The 19,683-nt window shown below is 35.3% G+C and overlaps 1 protein-coding gene across 19 annotated transcripts in view; it reads right to left on the reverse strand.

Moving 5' to 3' along the window:
• The window catches only part of LOC127873654 (serine/threonine-protein kinase NIM1-like), a 66,185-nt gene that overhangs the window by 15,571 nt on the left and 30,931 nt on the right, over positions 1-19,683 (reverse strand). For all 19 annotated transcript variants that reach the window (XM_052417565.1, XM_052417556.1, XM_052417557.1 and 16 more), the window contains exons 3-4: positions 9,599-9,720; positions 2,362-2,508 (exon numbers count right to left, since the gene is read on the reverse strand). In XM_052417565.1, the coding sequence (XP_052273525.1) occupies positions 2,362-2,508; positions 9,599-9,720 (269 nt within the window). The remainder of the gene's footprint in view (positions 1-2,361; positions 2,509-9,598; positions 9,721-19,683) is intronic.

Below are 19,683 nucleotides of genomic sequence, written 5' to 3' on the forward strand. Positions count from 1 at the left end.
GTGGATTTATTTGTTTAAATAAAGTCTCTTCTACGCAAAAATCCTATTTGGGCAGAAAGTGTTGCCACTTGTAACTAGCCAGTGGGTTCTGTGATGACTTTTTATGCACATGCATTAAGCCCAATTTTCCGAAGACAAGGCTTTTTTTATTTTATGGCTAAGATTAATATCTTCTGTTTATTTGTGGGAAGCGGCAACTATCTTCAACAACTTGGGAGATACATCTTTAAGAACAAGGCAGTGGAATTTAAACATTACAGACATTTGTCAAAATATTGAGGCAACCGACGCCCTTCATTCTACATCAATTAGTGCTTGCATCAGACCAATTATAATCCATGTCATCAAATTGTTATCTTGTTTACTACATTGAACTGTATTGATTCCTGACCACATGTTATTGTAGCAATTAGAATTTTGTCCTTGCCTTATATGACTGAAGAGAATGGTTCAATGTGTTTTATTTTCATAGTGAAATAACTGAATAACAAAGAAAGGCACATCAAAACCAAGCATGTGTTTCTGTAATATATATTAGCATCAACAGACAATCACTTTTAAACAAAAAACAAGAGCTGTTTTCATCGGATGAGATATGCCCCTGAAAAATGCTTTTTCGAAACCTAAACACAGATTTTGAAACCTAAACGCGAACCCCAAGTTCAAGGTCAATTTCAAAGGGGTCAAAATTTGTGTGCGTATGGAAAGGCCTTGTCCATATACACATGTATACCAAATATGAAGGTTACATCTGAAGGGACATAGAAGTTATGAACATTTTTTTAAACCTAAACGCAAAAGTGTGACAGACAGACAGATGGACAGACAAACCGACAGACGGATGGACGTACGTGCAGTGCGACTGCTATATGCCACCCTACCGGGGGCATAAAAAACAGAAAGTCGGCAAACAAATTCCTCTTTCAGTAAGATCTGCATGAAACAAAGCCTATCTGTTGGCATCAATTCCAAGGCAATTTTTTTGCCCTCAATGTACTTAATACCAGGAACTTATTTATTATTTCTCTACACCCACATTGGTCCTCATCTGAGTCTCTCATGGGCAAAATCACATGAGAAGAGCGTAGATCTACTGTATATATACTAAACGAATGGCAAGTGAATACAACCGTTTCACACTCAACTCCTTCTTTTTAATCTTTATATAATCTTATTATTACCCTCATTAAGTTTCTATGTTTAGAACATGAGTTGACCTTTTATTACCGACATAAATAAACCAACGTAGTCATGATGGCTTCAAATATACCCATTTAAGTTCTTTGTCAATTCATAAATCTCCATGGAATAACTTTATTGATATACATTAACAGAATGTTATTAAATTTGTATTTTAACCCATTCATGCCTAGCGTCCTGAAAAAAGGACATTTCAAACAGCGTAAACCCAGATGAGACGCGGCATGATGCGGCGTCTCATCTGGGTCTACGCTGTTTGCTTAAAGGAATTTCTGTAAGAAATATTCTAAATATAGAAAAAAGTATACCAGACACCCCTAATTTGGAAATAAATTGATCCAATTTAGAAGGATTGGAGAATCCACTAAGCATAAATGGGTTAATATCCCAAACAAGTAATTGCCTGTGAACATCATCATAGCAGGTAGAACTACAACCACAAAGAGGATATTTGTTGGATTTGGTGGAATATCGATTTTAAATTCACGAGGGATCATAGAAAATGATTTTTCTATGATCACAACTGAATTAAAATCAATATTCGACAAAATCCAACAAATTTGCTTTTTATTTTATGCTTACAAATGATTGTTTTTGTATTTTTGCCATTCCCGACAATATAATTCGCCGTTGGGCTTCCTGACATGTTATTACATGTATGTTCAAAGGAAGCTAATCTGCATGTTTTAACCCTTTGCATGCTGGGTAATTTGTCATCTGCTAAAATGTCGTCTGCTGATTTTCTAAAATTAGCATTTTCTTCGATTTTTTTCAAAGAATACTATCAGAATAGCAAACAGTTTGGATCCAGATGAGACGCCACATTCTGTTTGCAATGGCCTTCAAAATTCGGTTCCAGCACTGTATGTTTTAATATACATTAAAAGCAGACAAGTCGCCGTTGTTAAATTGCTGGTCACAATGTGGAAACCAAAGACATCTAAAAATAGTTCCAGTAAAACAATTAAAATTATCAATTATTTTCACTTATATTTCACTGATTCTGTTTAAAACAGTGAAATATCAGTTTTAATTCACTGATATTTCTCTATAAACCATTGGAAAGCATAAAATAGTGATATTTTATGCATTAATTAACAGCTACATTTTTATACAAACAAACAGTACAATAACAACTTAGATTACAAGACAAATATCTACCATATGGTCAATGGCCGCAGCAACCTGGGAGAAGATATGCCGCGCCTCTGGTTCTGCCAGTTTGCCTTCGTTTGAGATCTTGGTGAACAGTTCACCACCACCTGCGTACTCCATTACAATGTGCAGCTTGGCTAGCGTCTCCACCACCTGCCAGAACATCAACATATCAATGTGACAAACTGCAGCAATCATAGTGTTATTTTAGTCAAATTTAGGGTTTATATTAAGCCACCATTCCCAATGTCAGAAACGACATATTTTCCCAAATGAGTGCCTATCATTCTTAATTGAATGTTTAACCCTTTGCATGCTGGGAAATTTGTCGACTGCTAAAATGTTGTCTGCTGAATTTCTAAAATTAGCATTTTCTTCTAATTTTTTCAAAGAATATTATCAGAATAGCAAACAGTTTGGATCCTGATGAAACGCCACGTTCTGTGGCGTCTCATCTGGATCCAAACTGTTTGCAAAGGCCTTCAAAATTCGGTTCCCGCACTGAAAGGGTTAAGAAGCAAATTTGTAGAATTGATATCCCCGCAAAATAAATTTTGTTTATGAAAGGGAGCAAATCCCTTGATTAACGGTATAATCCTAAAAAACAATAATTTAAAGTGAAGGGCAATAATTTGTTGCATTGAATTTCTCCTCATTTATATCTACATATCGATGAAATGTCAAAATCTTGATCTGACATATAGCACAGACAAATCAACAATATTTTCCACAGTGGACAAAGTAAAAAGGGCCATAATTCATTATAAACTGGTTGCAGCCAGATTCCCTTACTTTAAAATATAAAAAAACAGTCAGGTCATTGAACTGTGCAAGTTTGACATGATTCACCCAGTACTTAATGAGAAATCAAAAACAAAATTGTGTGACTATAAAATATTCTTTACTGGAAAAACAGACCAAGGACCATAACTCTGCCAAAACTCATTGAAGTCAAAATTCATTTCTTTATGATCTAAACATTATTGTCATTGAACTGTAAAACTTTGAGCAAGAGCAACCAGTAGGTAAAGAGCACTTGAAAACAAGAGCACCGCCTTGCGGGTGCAGACCGCTCATCTATTTTCTTTTTAAAGGTGAAGGGACTCTCATTTTCAATCACAAAGGAGGGAGGGGTGGAGTGAAGAGCGGTGCATTGTGTGGGGGTGTGGACATTTATTACATTTTCTTCCAAAAATGCGAAAAAAAGGAAAAAAAAATTCAGGGGTGGGGGGGGGGGGGTGGGGGGGTGGGGGGGGGTGGGGGGGGGGGGATTCTTGGGTGCGATGGTTGGACGGTATTTCAAACATAAAATAATAAAAATAAATATTTGTGTTTTTTAACCGTTTCATAAAAAAAAATGGGGGGGGGGTGAGGTGGGGGGGTATAGTGTGAGGGTGTGGTGGTCATTTGTGAGATGATCTTAAAAAAAAAAAAAAAAAAAAAAAAAAAAAAATAGGGGGGGGGTTGGGGGGGGGGGGGCACGGGCGATGGTTTGGGTGGAGTCTATTGTGGTATGTCAGGTAAGAGTAGTTTTGTCAAAGTATCAATCAAATCTAATCATAAATAAAGAAGTTATGGCAATTTTAGAGAAATTTAATAATTTGACCTTGAGAGTCAAGGTCATTCAAAGGTCAAGGTAAAATTCAACTTGCCAGGTACAGTAACCTCATGATAGCATGAAAGTATTTGAAGTTTGAAAGCAATAGCCTTGATACTTAAGAAGTAAAGTGGATCGAAACACAAAATTTAACCATATATTCAAAGTTACTAAGTCAAAAAAGGGCAATAATTCCGTAAAAATGACATCCAGAGTTATGCAACTTTTCCTTTTACTGTACCCTTATGATAGTTTGCGAGTGTTCCAAGTATGAAAGCAATATCTATGATACTTTAGGGGTAAAGTGGACCAAAACACAAAACTTAACCAAACTTTCAATTTTCAAAGTATAAAGGGCCCATAATTCCGTCTAAATGCCAGTCAGAGTTACATAACTTTGCCTGCACAGTCCCCTTACGGTAGTTAGTAAGTGTTGCAAGTATGAAAGCAATAGCTTTGATACTAAAGGAATAAAATGGACCTTAACAAAAAACTTAACCAAAATTTTCAATTTTCTAAGTATAAAAAGGGCACATAATTCTGTCAAAATGCACGCCAGAGTTATCTTACTTTGCCTGCCCAGTCCCCTCATGATAGTAAGTAAGTGTACCAAGTTTGAATGCAATAGCATTGATACTTTCTGAAAAAAGTGGACCTAAACGCAAAACTTAACCAAAATTTTCAATTTTCTAAGTATAAAAAGGGCACATAATTCAGTCAAAATGCACGCCAGAGTTATCTAACTTTGCCTGCCCAGTCCCCTCATGATAGTAAGTAAGTGTACCAAGTTTGAATGCAATAGCATTGATACTTTCTGAGAAAAGTGGACCTAAACGCAAAACTTAACCGGACGCCGACGCCGACGCAGACGCCGACGCCAAGGTGATGACAATAGCTCATAATTTTTTTTCAAAAAATAGATGAGCTAAAAATGTGACTACCATAATAAATCTAAGTTTTCGGACACTCTTCGTTTTCGGACACCCCTGTTTTTTACCAAAATAATTATTTTTCGTGACTCTTAATTTTTTGACATGCACATTTTCGTCTATCATTAATGACTCTGAATTTTCGGACAGTATCATTTAACAGTGCTATTTTTATCAGATTTCAGCACTGTATTCGCTTATCTTGTGACTCTTTGATCATGGGATTTTACAAACCGATTAAGGGCATAAAACCTGGGAGACGCATGCCTCAGGGCAATGGACCATAACATTTGTGTAATTGGGTAAATAACCATGTACACCAGTAAAAAACAATCGCTTCACCCAACACCATTTAAAATGATATCTTCCTATTAAGGAAGCAGTATGTTTACTGTTTTTACTTTTTTGTTCAATATTATTTCAGGCAAAAGTAAGCAAAGCTGTGAAGTTGTTTTTATTTTAAAGTATAAACACTAGTGTGCATTGAGTTATTGGTTTTATTTCAATATAATTATAATTTTTGGACATTACATTTTTTCTCTATAATTTCGGACACCTGAAATTTGTGAATATTTTCCGTATCTAAAGTTTTGGACACTAACAAAAAAAAATACAAGTGTCCGAAAACTTAGAGTAATTAAGTTATACATTCCAAAGTGGAAAAACAGACCCAAGACCACAATTCTGCCACGGCTAATCACAGCTAAAATTATTTGACAATCATCAACACATTCAGGTCTTTCAACTGTGAAAGTTTGAGCTAGATCCACCCAGAAGTCAAAAGGCAGCTGAGAACACCAGCTTTCCACTAATTGGCAGCATAAAAAGCCTGTACACAATTATACATTCAGAGACAGACTTAACAAGATATTTCTGGGAAAATACATTCCATTTTTTTACTAAATATAGTATCTGCAATTAGTGGGAAATGTTAATAAAAGTACTCATAGTTCAGACCTGAGGTATATTATGCAGGTTAATAATCTGTCCACTCTAAATTCATGATTGCTAATTTTATTGGAGCTTAGCATCAGAAAATAAAATAAACACGAAGTGGTAATTCCATAAGCACGACAAGAACTTTACTTTAGGTCATATTACAAGCTATTTTATACTTTCATTAATATGAGTTTCACTGAGAATTAATGCAAAAAACAAAAGAAAAATTTGATACGAACAAATTGAAAAGCATAAGATAAACAAAATTCTATGAAAGATAAAAAGTGTAAAAAGGAAATGAGACAAGAGATGTGTTTGTCAGACACACAATGTCCTCTTCTGGGCCGCTTTGAAGCCATATATTTGACCTTGAATGATGACCTTGATCTTTCACCACTCAAAATGTGCAGCTCCATGAGAAACACATGCATGCCAAGTATCAAGTTGCTATCTTCAATATTGCAAAAGTTATGACCAATGTTAAAGTTTTCGGACGGACTGACTGACTGACGGACAGTTAAAAAACTATATGCCACCCTTTTGGGGCATAAAAATGGAATGAAACAATAGTAAGATGCCTGTTGGCCACATATCTAGCCATTTTAAATAATCGGTCAATTCGATGACAAGTTATTGATTGGAAATGATTTTCACACTTACTGTGATAGTGACCTTGATCTTTGACCTAGTGACCCAAATTTCAATAGGGGTCATCGTAAGTCCAAGGTCTATGCAGAAGGGAAGTATCAAGCCAATTGGTCAATTCGTTGACGAGTTATTGATCCGAAACGATTTTCCCACTTATTGTGACAGTCAACAATCATGTCCTTTGATGTAGTGACCCAAATTTCAATAGGGGTCCTCTACTGTCCAAGGCAAATGCACATGGCAAAACTCAAGCCATTCAGTCAATTCGTTGCCAAGTTATAGATCTGAAATGATTTTCACGCTTATTGTGATACTGACCTTGATCTTTCACCTTGTGACCCCAATTTCAATAAGGGTCATCTACCTTCCAAGGCCAATGCACATGTGAAGTATCAAGCCAATCGGTCAATTGATTGGCAATTTATTTATCAGAAACAATGTTCACACTTATTGTGACAGTGACCTAGACCTTTGACCTTGTTTCCCCAATTTCATTAGGGTCATTTACTGTCCAAGGACAATTCACATGTGAAGTATCGAGCCAATCAGTCATTTCATTGACGAGTTTTTAATCGGAAACAAACTGGTCTACTGACAGACCGACTGACATCCAGCAAAACAATATAAAAATGAGCATTTTGTATCTCATTAAATATATGTAACCATACCACATCTATGGTTGAAATTCTGGCTAAAATGCTATAAGCATACATGCCATACGTCCCGATCTCGGCGGGACAGTCCCGCTTTTGGGCCCTTTGTCCCGCCGTCCCGCCATGAGACGATTTGTCCCGACATTCGTAAAAAACGATGTAAGGTGTATAGGTTCCCAATAAAATTCGCTATTCAAGCTCTGTTTCGCTAACACTTAACACCGCTAATCCCTTTATTGCCCCCCAATTAACAATCCGATTCTACTTATCGTGTGTACCAGTGTTGTTTATGACACCTTATCAGCGATTTATCGGCTAATTATTGATTTCATCAGGCATTCACACCATGGTGGTCTTCAAGATAGTGGTCGCTTATTGCTATCGATAGTTTTATTATAATAAAATAAATGTTGAAAATGTGTTTATTTTGTATTTGTTTGAAACTGTTTAAAAAACAATTGTTTTGTAAAATTAACGCTACGTCATAAATGAGTCTTTTACATTCAATGTTTAGTTCCAATATAGCGGGATATTCCGAATGTGCAATATACCAAAATCGCAACAAACAGTCCAATAAGTGATACCCATCCTGTCTAGTGTAATTGTAATAAAAACAACGAGGTGCTATGCATGACAGTTTGACCCTACTCCAATTAAGCTAAAAACAACGAGGTGCTATGCATGACAGTTTGACCCTACTCCAATTAAGCCGCGACAATTGACAAGTAACAAACTGCGCATGGACACATGCTTAAAAAAACATCGCAACAAACAGTTAAAGAGTTACCCATCTTGTCTTGTGTTATTGTAATAAAAACAACGTGTTGTTATTAATGACAGTTTGACAATACCCCATTACAGCGCCTGACAATTCACAATTCAGTTTAATCTGTGTATATAGGAAGAAAACAAAATACGGAAATGTGTACGGCCGCGCATTCCGTGTGTAACTGATGTAACTGTTCGGTAGATAGTGTACTGTAACCCGTACTTTTCAGTCAACTGGATAGCCTCCCCTGCGTTAAAGTTTGCCATTGAAATTAATATAATGAGTATTGTTGTCGTAATGTTCTAGATTTTGTACTCTTAAACAGATGAAATTTATCTTCGTTGTTTGCTATTTAATAAAACTGTTATTGTTATGTTTTAGATTTCATGCTTCATATCAGATGTTTTATGTCTTGAATAAAAGTATCAAGAGTTTTTGTGAGTACTATACTCAATACTGACTATAGTAAAGGTGGAATGATAGATCGTTTTAGGTGTCCTGCTTTTTGGTCAAATGTCCCGAAATTTTTTATGGAATGTCCCGCTTTGGACCTAAAAAATTATGGCATGTATGGCTATAAGGAACACTAATTTTGTATGGTTTAACTGTATTTTACGAAATATTTTATGAAATATGTGTTGATTTTGAGTATTTATGTGGCTTTAAAGCTGCTATATGCACAGTTGTGTTATTTGATCTTTGGTCACACCTATACCTTTGCCAAAGGATCACAGGATTGCCTGTGACACATTTGCGGTCAATTAATTTGAAAATTTCATGATAATGGCAAAGTTACAGTTTAGACAAACTATTATGCCTAAGTTTGACATTTAAATCAGAAAATGTTACCTTAACCATTCCAATATAAATGTGACCTTTAACATGAAGCTTGGAAGAAAAAAAATAATTTCAATTTTTTAATGATAACATTTATGGTAAAATTGTAAAAAGTGCCTGATGAATGATGAAGTGGCAGTGTGGATCAAATGTTTTATGGCCAATGTTTACCTTTAACCTTCTTGTGTGAATGTGTGACCTTTCCTTTGAAATAGGGAGAAAATGATTACACATAACAATTTGTCCCCCCATGGTGATTATTTGTAAAAAATATTTTTAATTTGCATGATATTTTCGAAATTACAGTCCAGGCAAAATTGAACCTTTAAACATTAATTGTGACCTTTGAGGTAGGAAGTCGAGTGTTGTCCACACCATTGTCTTCTCATGGTTGACATTTGTTGTGACACTTAATGTTACATGCTAAATACCAAACCAAGGAGTTTTACTTTTTCAGAAAGATTTTTCAAGTTTTTGCAATAAACATACGAGGGAAACAAAAAGGGCTGGGGCAGGTTTACCCCAGGGGCATAATCTGAACTAACTTGGTAAATGCCAATATGCATTATACCAAACCTCTGTGTCTAGCAGTTTCAGAAGAGAAGATTTTTGAAGTTTTCACTACATGAGCTGGGCTGTGAGAAAAGGTGTTTTTTTGCATGTGCGTAAAGTGTCGTCCAAGATTAGACTGTGCAGTCTTTCCGCCGTAACTTGATTTTGGCTAAGAAGATACTTTCTTGAAAAAAAAAATCATAAAAGCGGAAAGTGTTGTCCCCGTTAGCCCATGAATTCTGCACAGGCTAATCTGGGTCGACGCTTTATGCACAGACATAAAACCCTGTTATCCCAGAGGGGGGCTCAAACGCCTTACCTCATACAGCCTGATGATGTTAGGGTGGTGCAAACGCTCCATGCTGCTGATTTCACGAGACAACAGTCGCTGGGTTTTCTGGTCCAATTTGGTCTTGTCTAGGATCTTAATTGCAACTTTTTCTGCAAAAAAAATAATATTGTTGAATGAAAAGGGAGGCCAATACTGATATTGCCTACAACAACACTGGTAAAAAAAGTAACATCTATAAATATGTCTCTAAATGACTGTTCGGTCAAGTGACACAAACATGGGCAACATACATTGATATTCCTATGTCTTTGATGTTTTTAATCATAGAATGGCTATGACCTTGGTAATGAGCAAATTGTCTGCAAAATATCATTCAAAAAGCTATCAGAGTACTAACAAAGGCATGATTGGTGCAGAGAATACTATTATTTTTCTTTTTTGTTTCAGGACAAAAGAAGAATCTCAGTTTAGTGATGCCGGAAATATTTCCCATCTGAAGGTAATCCAACTCATTCCAAACACGTTATTAAATGGAACTATATTCAGCAGGAAAAAGTTTTTTTCAGAGTATTTTATTTCCTCCTGCCATATTTGAGGATGAAATTTCATCACATAAAAAAATATAAGTCGTTTTGTGTTGACATTGCATTTTGATGAATGGTAATGACACTGTAAAAAAAGTTCAGATATTCTAAATTCTGCATCAAGTATTTTATCTGGCATAAGTTGAAGTCTCCATTGTACAATCAAAAGCAAATATTAATTTCACAAATGACTCTTCCTCTGCGAAAAGGGGGTTTAATGCAGGTGCTTAAAGTGTTGTTTGCACAGCCTGATCAGGGACAACACTTTCCGTCTCAACTCGATTTTTGCTTAGAAGAGACTTTCTAAAAACGAAAAAAAATCATCAAAGCGAAAAGTAGTCCGCACAGTCCAATCAGGGACGACACTTTCCGCCTAAACTCGATTTTTGGTAAAGAGGGACTTCCTTGAAACTAAAAATACCATAAAAGCGGAAAGTGTCGTCCCTTAATTAAAAGGAGCATAGATTGCGCCACTATTCTATGTGTCCACGGTTGTGACTCCAAATATTTTAAGCTTTCCATTGACCTGTACAAGCATGGTTTATTATTTAAACCTTTAAATGTCATCTAAATAATTGATTGACCATTTGTATACAGGCTAATAGCAGTCTTTAATGGCAATAACACTTGTATTTAAATCCTATGAATCACATTGATTAAACAAATAGTATCATTCTATATTTGCAAACCACTAATTCAAACAAGCTGTCTTAAAACAGCATGTTGGACTATCTTTCCACCTTGATAGTAATCAATGAACATTTCCTGTCATCCACCTCGGATAAAATGAACACAAAGACAAATTTAAAGTATAGTTTATGTAAAATAATGCTGACAATTTATAAAAAAACAAACAAGAAATGATACCATGCAGCGAAACTAGATTTTCAACTTTTAACAATAAACTTACCTGAATTTAATTAACTTTGTGAGCAAGGTCTCCATATAAGCGATTGCACATTTTACCTTAAGCAGTTCATATCGAGGACATGAGTGCTAACTTTTGTTTAAATAGGACAGCTTGGACTATTCGGTGAATGGTTGAGCAAGAATTGTATGCAAATAAAACAACAGATGCCAGTGAGACAGTATACAGATCTATCATCAAATAACATAAAATATAATTTGATGTTGATTAAAAATAACAGAGGAACATGCAAAGCAAGCCAGTATTGTCATTACATAGATTATTAGATCTCTTGGCAGTAGAGCCTTCAAGCATCATGGCTGTACTGTGTTTATCCTCGTTACATTGTAATGGCAATTTTTATCAATGAAGAATCGTGACAAAAACACACCAATGAAATTCATCTAGAAAGAAGTGTGTAATCTGATAAGTCAATGACCAATAATGAGCAGGAGCTTACTGCTGAATGAAGCCACTGAAGTTTACCTCAAGAACTATAGTTGCTTTTATGTGGTGTTCATTGAACTATTAACAATATAATTATTTTCTAAGAGAAGAAAAGGTGAATGCTTGGTGGTAATAAACACAACTTTCTAGCGATTTTCTTAGTTAACAACAAACATAATTAGTTTTATTCACAAATGAGACATTACTGGGCAGCAGAACATTGTTCACTGCAGTCATTTTATATAAAAGTCTTTTCATACTAAGGAAAATGTTAGCTTTTGAGTTCTATATAGAACACACCTTAAACCTTTCCCACTCAGAAGCAAAGTGAAAATGGCTATGTGCAAACAGCATAGAACCAGAACAGCCTGCAAATTACTCGCAGTCTGTTCAAGTTTTATGCTGTTTGCTGCTCATCAATAACTAAGGGTTGGAAATGAAGCCATTAAAACTTGAAACTAGTAAGAAAGGTCTTTAATTTAAAGTGGAGGAACTGAATTTTGAAGGCCTTTGCAAACAGTTTGGATCCAGATGAGACACCACAGAACGTGGCGTCTCATCAGGATCCAAACTGTTTGCTATTCTGATAGTATTCTTTAAAAAAAGGGCAGAAAATGCTAATTTTAGAAATTCAGCAGATGACATTTTAGCTGACAACACATTTCCCAGAATGCAAAGGGTTAAAGTGGACGAGTTGGTCGCAGAGTATTCTCAAGACTTGTTTGAGTTCTTTTCAACATTTACAGTAAGACGAGTATGGCCCAGATACATACAATCTTTTTTATTTTTTTTACAATATTTTATTTATTTATTTTCCCTTCAATACAGATTATTTACCTTGTGAATAAGTGTGTACATACAATATTAGTACGATATCAACCCCTGGATGCAAAAAGGTACCATGTGACATTGAAATAAGAAGGCACATCGTACCTTTTTGCACCAAGGCCATCCTTAAAAATTCTTTTGTTTGGCATAACCCGACCGACCCACTAAAATAGGCCCGACTGAATATTTTTTTGTTACTTTCCAAAAAGAATTTTTTTTTTGCTCCCCGAAACTTCTTTCCGCTAAATTTGACCTTTCTGCTTTTTATCCTTTCCGGTGTTTTGCGTCATTTAATTGAATGCTCTTTCAAGGATATCTAGAATGGCAATGAACAAAACGCGTACCGGTATTTATTTGAGTCGCCTATTTATTTAATATATGCATATGCGATTAATTAGACTTTAAATACAATTAAACTGCTCTGTTTTTCTCGTATCCCTTTAATTAAAATACGCTGCTGTCGTTAAGAATAGTTTGGGAGTAAAAAAACAAATTAATTATCACCGTTCAATTCAATTCGGCAATCGGCAGAGATGTGAAATATTATCGCCATATAACTTATTAATTAATTATCACTCTTTAATTCAGATCTGTAAATATTCGGTAGAAAGATAAAAAGTGGTCAGCTTAGAAATATTTATTGACGGGTATTGTCACGTTTTGTTTCATTTGCTTATCTCTTTATACGACTTTCGGCCCGGTCGCTATTTTGGAGGCAGACGGCGATATTAAATGTGTATTCAAATTATACAACATCTGCTCATGAATGACCCAATATTATCCGATAGCTCTTCCTGTTCTCACGTTTCATTAGACAACGTCATGTCATGTGTAAGCGAGCTCAATGTTGATTGGCCAGCTACCATGTGCACTTCATTAAAAATAAGGTCAAGCAATGTCTATTCGGGTACAGACAGGGTTTCGTTAACTGTTCAAATTGCAAACACTTTCATTGAAACAAAGAGACAAACATACAAAACCAGTCCGGATTAAAAAGGGCAGATGTTTTCAACGAAATTTTACTAGATTTTCGCAATTTAGATTTTTCTTGAGCCAAATTTTCAATAGTTTTGCAAATGACTCAAATGGCAAACGACAGCGCGAGCATTGCAAACGTGTTATTATTGGAATAAATGCTCACTACTACAGGGCTCGCGCTGTTGTTCGCCATTTGCGAAAGTATAGCGAATTTGGCTCTAGAAAAATATAATTTGCGAATATGCTTAAATCCGGTAAATTTCATTGAAAACATCTGCCACTTTAATTTGGAGAGTTTTTTTTAAACTATTTTTCTCTTTGTTTCCATGAACAATTTGACGCGCATATGGTAGTGGGCCAATCAACATTGAGTTGGCTATCGGGTAATATTGGGTCATTCATGCGCAGATAATGGAATACACAGTTGATATTGTCGTCTGCCTACAATATAACGGCTGATAGCAAAAGTCGTATAAAAAATAAGTAAATGAAAAGAAGCACTTTATAGAAAAAATAGACTAACGAATACACGTTCGGTGATACGGACAGTGCAGAAAAATCTTTACCAATGTCCTTTCATGAGGAAGAAGACTTGTAGCTTTATTTGATAATTACCTTTCAGTTTGGTATATGTCGGAGTTCAATGTCAGAAAAAAAAATACTAAAAAAAAATAAAATCCCTACCTACCAACCCACCCAAATTTTCCTGGGTCGGGTAATGCCAAACAAACAATTTTTCAAGGATGGCCCAATGGGGCCATATGCGCACAATAACTTTTCAACAATATAAGTCTTTTCTTTAAAAATATTTAGGGGTGGATGTTTATTATTAATTTAATGGGGACCTTTATGATTCTAAAACACAAATTTTGCAGAAAAAATTTACAACAAGAGCAACGTATAACAGGTGCCAACACTCGGCTGCGGATGCAGTTTTGAATAAATGAAAGCTTGTCAGATAATTATTTTTTTTTTTTTAGAGGTCACAGTGACCCTGACCTTTGACCTAGTGACCCAAAATTGGGTGTGGAGTGTAGAACTCATCAAGGTGCATCTACATATGAAGTTTCAATGTTGTAGGTGGAAGCACTTTCATTTAAGAACCAATGTTCAAAAGGTTAACAAAATGTTAAGGTTTAATAGCACAACGCGGACTGCGGACAACACGACGAGCTGGCTATGGCAATACCTCGGGTTTTCTCCGAAAACAGCAAAGCTAAAAATTAAGCAGTATAATCATTTTGGTCTTGTTAACATTTCAGGGAATAAAAGGAAGTAACTTCTATTTATGAGAACTTGCCCACCTCTGTACAACTAATTATAGAGAACCTAAATTAATAAATTTAATTAATAACCAACATAATCTTAGCTAGAAAACTTAAATAGATACCAGACTGTTAAATTAACTGTGAATCAGAATAATTAATTTCCTTTGAACCTATGTAACCTTAATGATAGTCTATCTAACATCATTAAAGCTTATATCTCAATCAATCATGGCGAATATTTCACATGTATTCAAGTTCAAGGCAGTGCATGCAAAAATTATGTAGTGTTTAAACACAAGCTTATTGAGTAACTAAAAGTAATGGATGTTGTTATTTATATATTTTATTATATTATGTATATTAAAAGGGTTTAATAAGTTTAACATATATGTGAGAAAACAAAACAAAAGTAAAATCAAATAAGGTCAGTAGGTCACTACAGGTCACTGAGTGAAAATCAGCAAATATAAGTTACATGAACATTTGTCAAAACTAAAATTCTTGGATTTGTAAGGGGGAACAACAAAATAAACTTACAAGAGCACCACATAACGGGTGTCAACGCTCGGCTGTGGGTGCAGTTTTGAATAAAAGAAAGATTGTCAGAATATTTATTTTTTTAGAGGTCACAATGACCTTGACCTTTGACCTAGTGACCCCAAAAATGGATGTGGCGTGTAGAACTCATCTAGGTGCATATGAAGTTTCAAAGTTGTAGGTGGAAGCACTTTGATTTTAGAGACAAATGTCAAGGTTTTAGTCATTTATTCATACCTTCTGCAAATCATCTAAATTACCTAAACATTGTAGCTAAGTGTCATAAAAATACTTCACTAGCAATAGAAGTTATGGATTGGTCACGACACTAGAGGCTAAAACATTTATCCTTGAAGTTTAACCTTGACCTTAAGCAAGTGTGACTGGCTGACTCATGTCTTCTGCAAATTGTCTTGATGATTATCACATTGCTGATAGGTTTCATGAAAATCCTTGTAGTCGGAGATGTAGAGCAGCCATGAAAATGGAGGCTCAAACCTTTGACCTTAAAGTACAACCTTCACCTTGAGCAGTATGACAGACTTAGGCCTTCTGCACATACTCTCAATGCCTTCACCATTTGAAGCAAGTTTTATCCATCAATGGTACATGTGAGTGAAGAAGACACAAAATGATTTGGACAAACTAATTGGACAAGCGCCTTCACATAATTCACACTGAAGCTTTACAGTGGGGGGGGGGATGATAAATTTGAACTAGAAATGGCGTGGCATAGGCTGACGCATATCCCCACACCGCATGTTTGACCCAGGGGCGCCCCAGGTTAGGTAATGGGGCCATGCATAGTTGAGATTGACCGTATTGCCATAAGAGATGTTCAGTATCAATTGAAGTAAATCAGTGTAAAAATGAAAAAAATTAATGTAAAATAACCTAAATAAATGAGTCAGAATCTCTGACCCAGCCCCAACCCAACCCCCATAACTTTTGACCCAGGGGTCAAATCAAAATTCCAAATAGTGCAGTCAAACATATGCTCATAGCTACAATGTGTGTAAGTTTCAAGGGTGTAGTGCTAATATTGTAGGAGGAGATTGTGGCCAGGATGGACAGACGGCGGAGTCAACCACATCATAGATTTTGCAATCTAAACGCGGACCCTAAGTTCAAGGTCAAGGTCACAGGTGTCAAAAATTCTATGTGCATGGAAAGGTGCTGTCCAGATACACATGCATACCAAATATGAAAGCAATATCTGAAGGGACACAGTAGTTATGAGCCTTTTTCGAATCGTGGTCGCAGATTTAGAAACCTGAAAGCTGACTTCAAGTTCAAGGTCAAGGTCACAGGGATAAAAAAAATTATGTGCATGGAAAGGTATTGTCCAGATACACATGCATACCAAATATGAAAGCAATATCTGAAGGGCCACAGTAATTATGAGCCTTTTTTGAATTGCGGTCGCAGATTTCGAAACCTGAAAGCTGACCTCAAGGTTAAGGTCAAGGTCACAGGGGTAAAAAATTGTATGCGCATGGAAAGGTGTTGTCTAGATACACATGCATACCATATATGAAAGCAATATCTGAAGGGACACATTAGTTATGAGCTTTTTTGAATCTCCTTCGCAGGAAAATCTCTGACCCGGCCCCACCCCAACCCCCATAACTTTTGACCCAGGGGTCAGATCAAAATTCCGTCACCATCACCGTCACACATATGCTCGTAGCTACCATGTGTGTAAGTTTCAAGGTTCTAGTGCTATTAGTGTAGGAGAAGATAGTGGCCAGGACGGACGGACGGGGGAGAAAACCACATAATCCTATCTTTTTCTCTTAAAAGTGTGGGGAAAATAAAATGGTTACTAATATGATTTTCTGCCCGCACAAAAACACATTGCAATAACTCAAAAGGATTAACAATAGAAGGTTTTCTTTGTATACGTTATTAAGGTATTCAATAGCTAATTATATTTGAATATGATCCTGTATATGTTATTAAGGTATTCAATAGCTAATTATATTTGAAAATGAGTTTGATTACGTTATTAAGGTATTCAATAGCTAATTATATTTGAATATGAGCCTGTATAAGTTATTAAGGTATTCAATAGCTAATTATATTTGAATATGAGCCTGTTTACGTTATTAAGGTATTCAATAGCTAATTATATTTGAATATGAGCCTGTATACGTTATTAAGGTATTCAATAGCTAATTATATTTGAATATGAGCCTGTATACGTTATTAAGGTATTCAATAGCTAATTATATTTGAATATGAGCCTGTCTACGTTATTAAGGTATTCAATAGCTAATTATATTTGAATATGAGCCTGTATACATTATTAAGGTATTCAATAGCTAATTATATTTGAATATGAGCCTGTATACGTTATTAAGGTATTCAATAGCTAATTATATTTGAATATGAGCCTGTATACGTTATTAAGGTATTCAATAGCTAATTATATTTGAATATGAGCCTGTATACATTATTAAGGTATTCAATAGCTAATTATATTTGAATATGAGCCTGTATACGTTATTAAGGTATTCAATAGCTAATTATATTTAAATATGAGCCTGTATACGTTATTAAGGTATTCAATAGCTAATTATATTTGAATATGAGCCTGTATACGTTATTAAGGTATTCAATAGCTAATTATATTTGAATATGAGCCTGTATACATTATTAAGGTATTCAATAGCTAATTATATTTGAATATGAGCCTGTATACATTATTAAGGTATTCAATAGGTCATTATATTTGAATATGAGCCATGCTCTGTAAAAAGGGGGTTTAACCCTTTGCATGCTGGGATATTTGTCGTCTGCTAAAATGTTGTCTGCTGAATTTCTAAAATTAGCATTTTCTTCATTTTTTTTCAAAGAATACTATCAGAATAGCAAACAAAACTGGATCCTGATGAGACGCCACGTTTTGTGGCATCTCATCAGGATCCAAACTGTTTGCAAAGGCCTTCAAAATTCGGTTCCAGCACTTAAAGGGTTGATGGATGTGAAAAATTGTTGTCTGCACAGGCTTATCAGGGACGACACTTTCGGCCTAAACTGGATTTGTGCCAAGCAGAATACTTTCTTTAAATGAAAAATATCATACAAGTGGAAAGCGGACTGCACAGGTTTATCTGGGACGATACTGTACGTACATGCATTAAACCCCATTTTCACAGAGCATGGCCCATTTAAATATATAAGTGATATAATAGTCAATGACACAAACATACCAAAAGATTTTGGTTTTCAAACATAATTAAGGTATTGAATGTGCAGGATCATTAGTTGATTGTATTTAAATAGAGAAGTGACATGATCCCATTAAACAAAATAACTCAATGAACTTTTAATGTTTGTACATGAGAATAACTGAATCATGTGGGATAGGCTAAACACAGATTGTCTGGAGATTAAGTTAACATAATAAACCATACAAAGTGCTGGTTAATTACAGAGACAGAAAGTTATTTTGACTACCATGGGGGATACATAACGTAATTTTGTGAAGGTCAATTTTCAGTACATTTTTCAGTACATGATTCAAAACAACTGACAAGTGTCCAACTTGGCTAGCATAAGCCCAGTAAACTCGATATTTTGAAATTCTTTGTTTATTATCACCAGTATCTCGCTTATAAGACGCGACCCCAACTGTAACTTATTAATTTGAGTCTTAAAAATGCGTCTTACAAGCGAAAGTATACGGTACACAACGCTAGTGCATTAACCTGTTATTCCGAGACATCAAATATACTTACCGTATTTAACCACGTATAGCGCGCAGTTTTTTTTACCTTCAAATTTCAAATAAAATATTTGGTACGTGTTATACAACGCTTTTCTGGTTGCTAAATTTTGAAAAATCCATTTCATAATCGCAAATCTTTATAATAGCCGCCATTTTTTTATTGCAGAAAACTTCACCCTGTAATGTTATAGACTGAAGGGGCTGTTGTCAAAACAACAAATAGCGGGTCAGGGTAGGTATGAACAGGGTAGAAATAGTTTTGACAAAAAAAATGAAAAATTGTCTTTGTTGGTGTTTTCACACTTCTTCATTGACCTCAGTTTTAGGGCTGTTGTCGAAAGCAGATCAAGTTCTGTGTGAAGGAGTTGTGTTTAATGGGTTAAGGTAGGGGTGAATGGGATCTTTTTGCACTTCATAATTGAAAGCTTTGAGAAATATGTGCTAAAGCTTGTTGAGTAATTTGAGATGCAAATTAACATTTGAGACCCTAATTGACACTTGAGAACGTTAAAATATGCAAACGCACCTCAGTGTGTATATATATTATAAAAGTGTTTTATTTATATAAAACGTTCACAGCAACGACACCAATGCCAAACAATTCGAAGGTTTTGGCGCATCAGACATCGACAAAAGACGAGTATATACAACTTCCATACCATCACGATGAAGACATCCGCCCCCATATTCTCGAGAGAATAATCTTAAAAATTGTTTAAAATATAGTGCTATGCAACCCAAGCTCCTGATCATATAAATGCTCCCTTCTTTAAAACAAAAAATACAGCGCTCGAAAAACTCTGATTAAATGATTGCGCAATATAAAAATG

This window comes from Dreissena polymorpha, chromosome 3 (genome assembly GCF_020536995.1).
Source record: "Dreissena polymorpha isolate Duluth1 chromosome 3, UMN_Dpol_1.0, whole genome shotgun sequence".
Classification (NCBI taxonomy): domain Eukaryota; kingdom Metazoa; phylum Mollusca; class Bivalvia; order Myida; family Dreissenidae; genus Dreissena; species Dreissena polymorpha.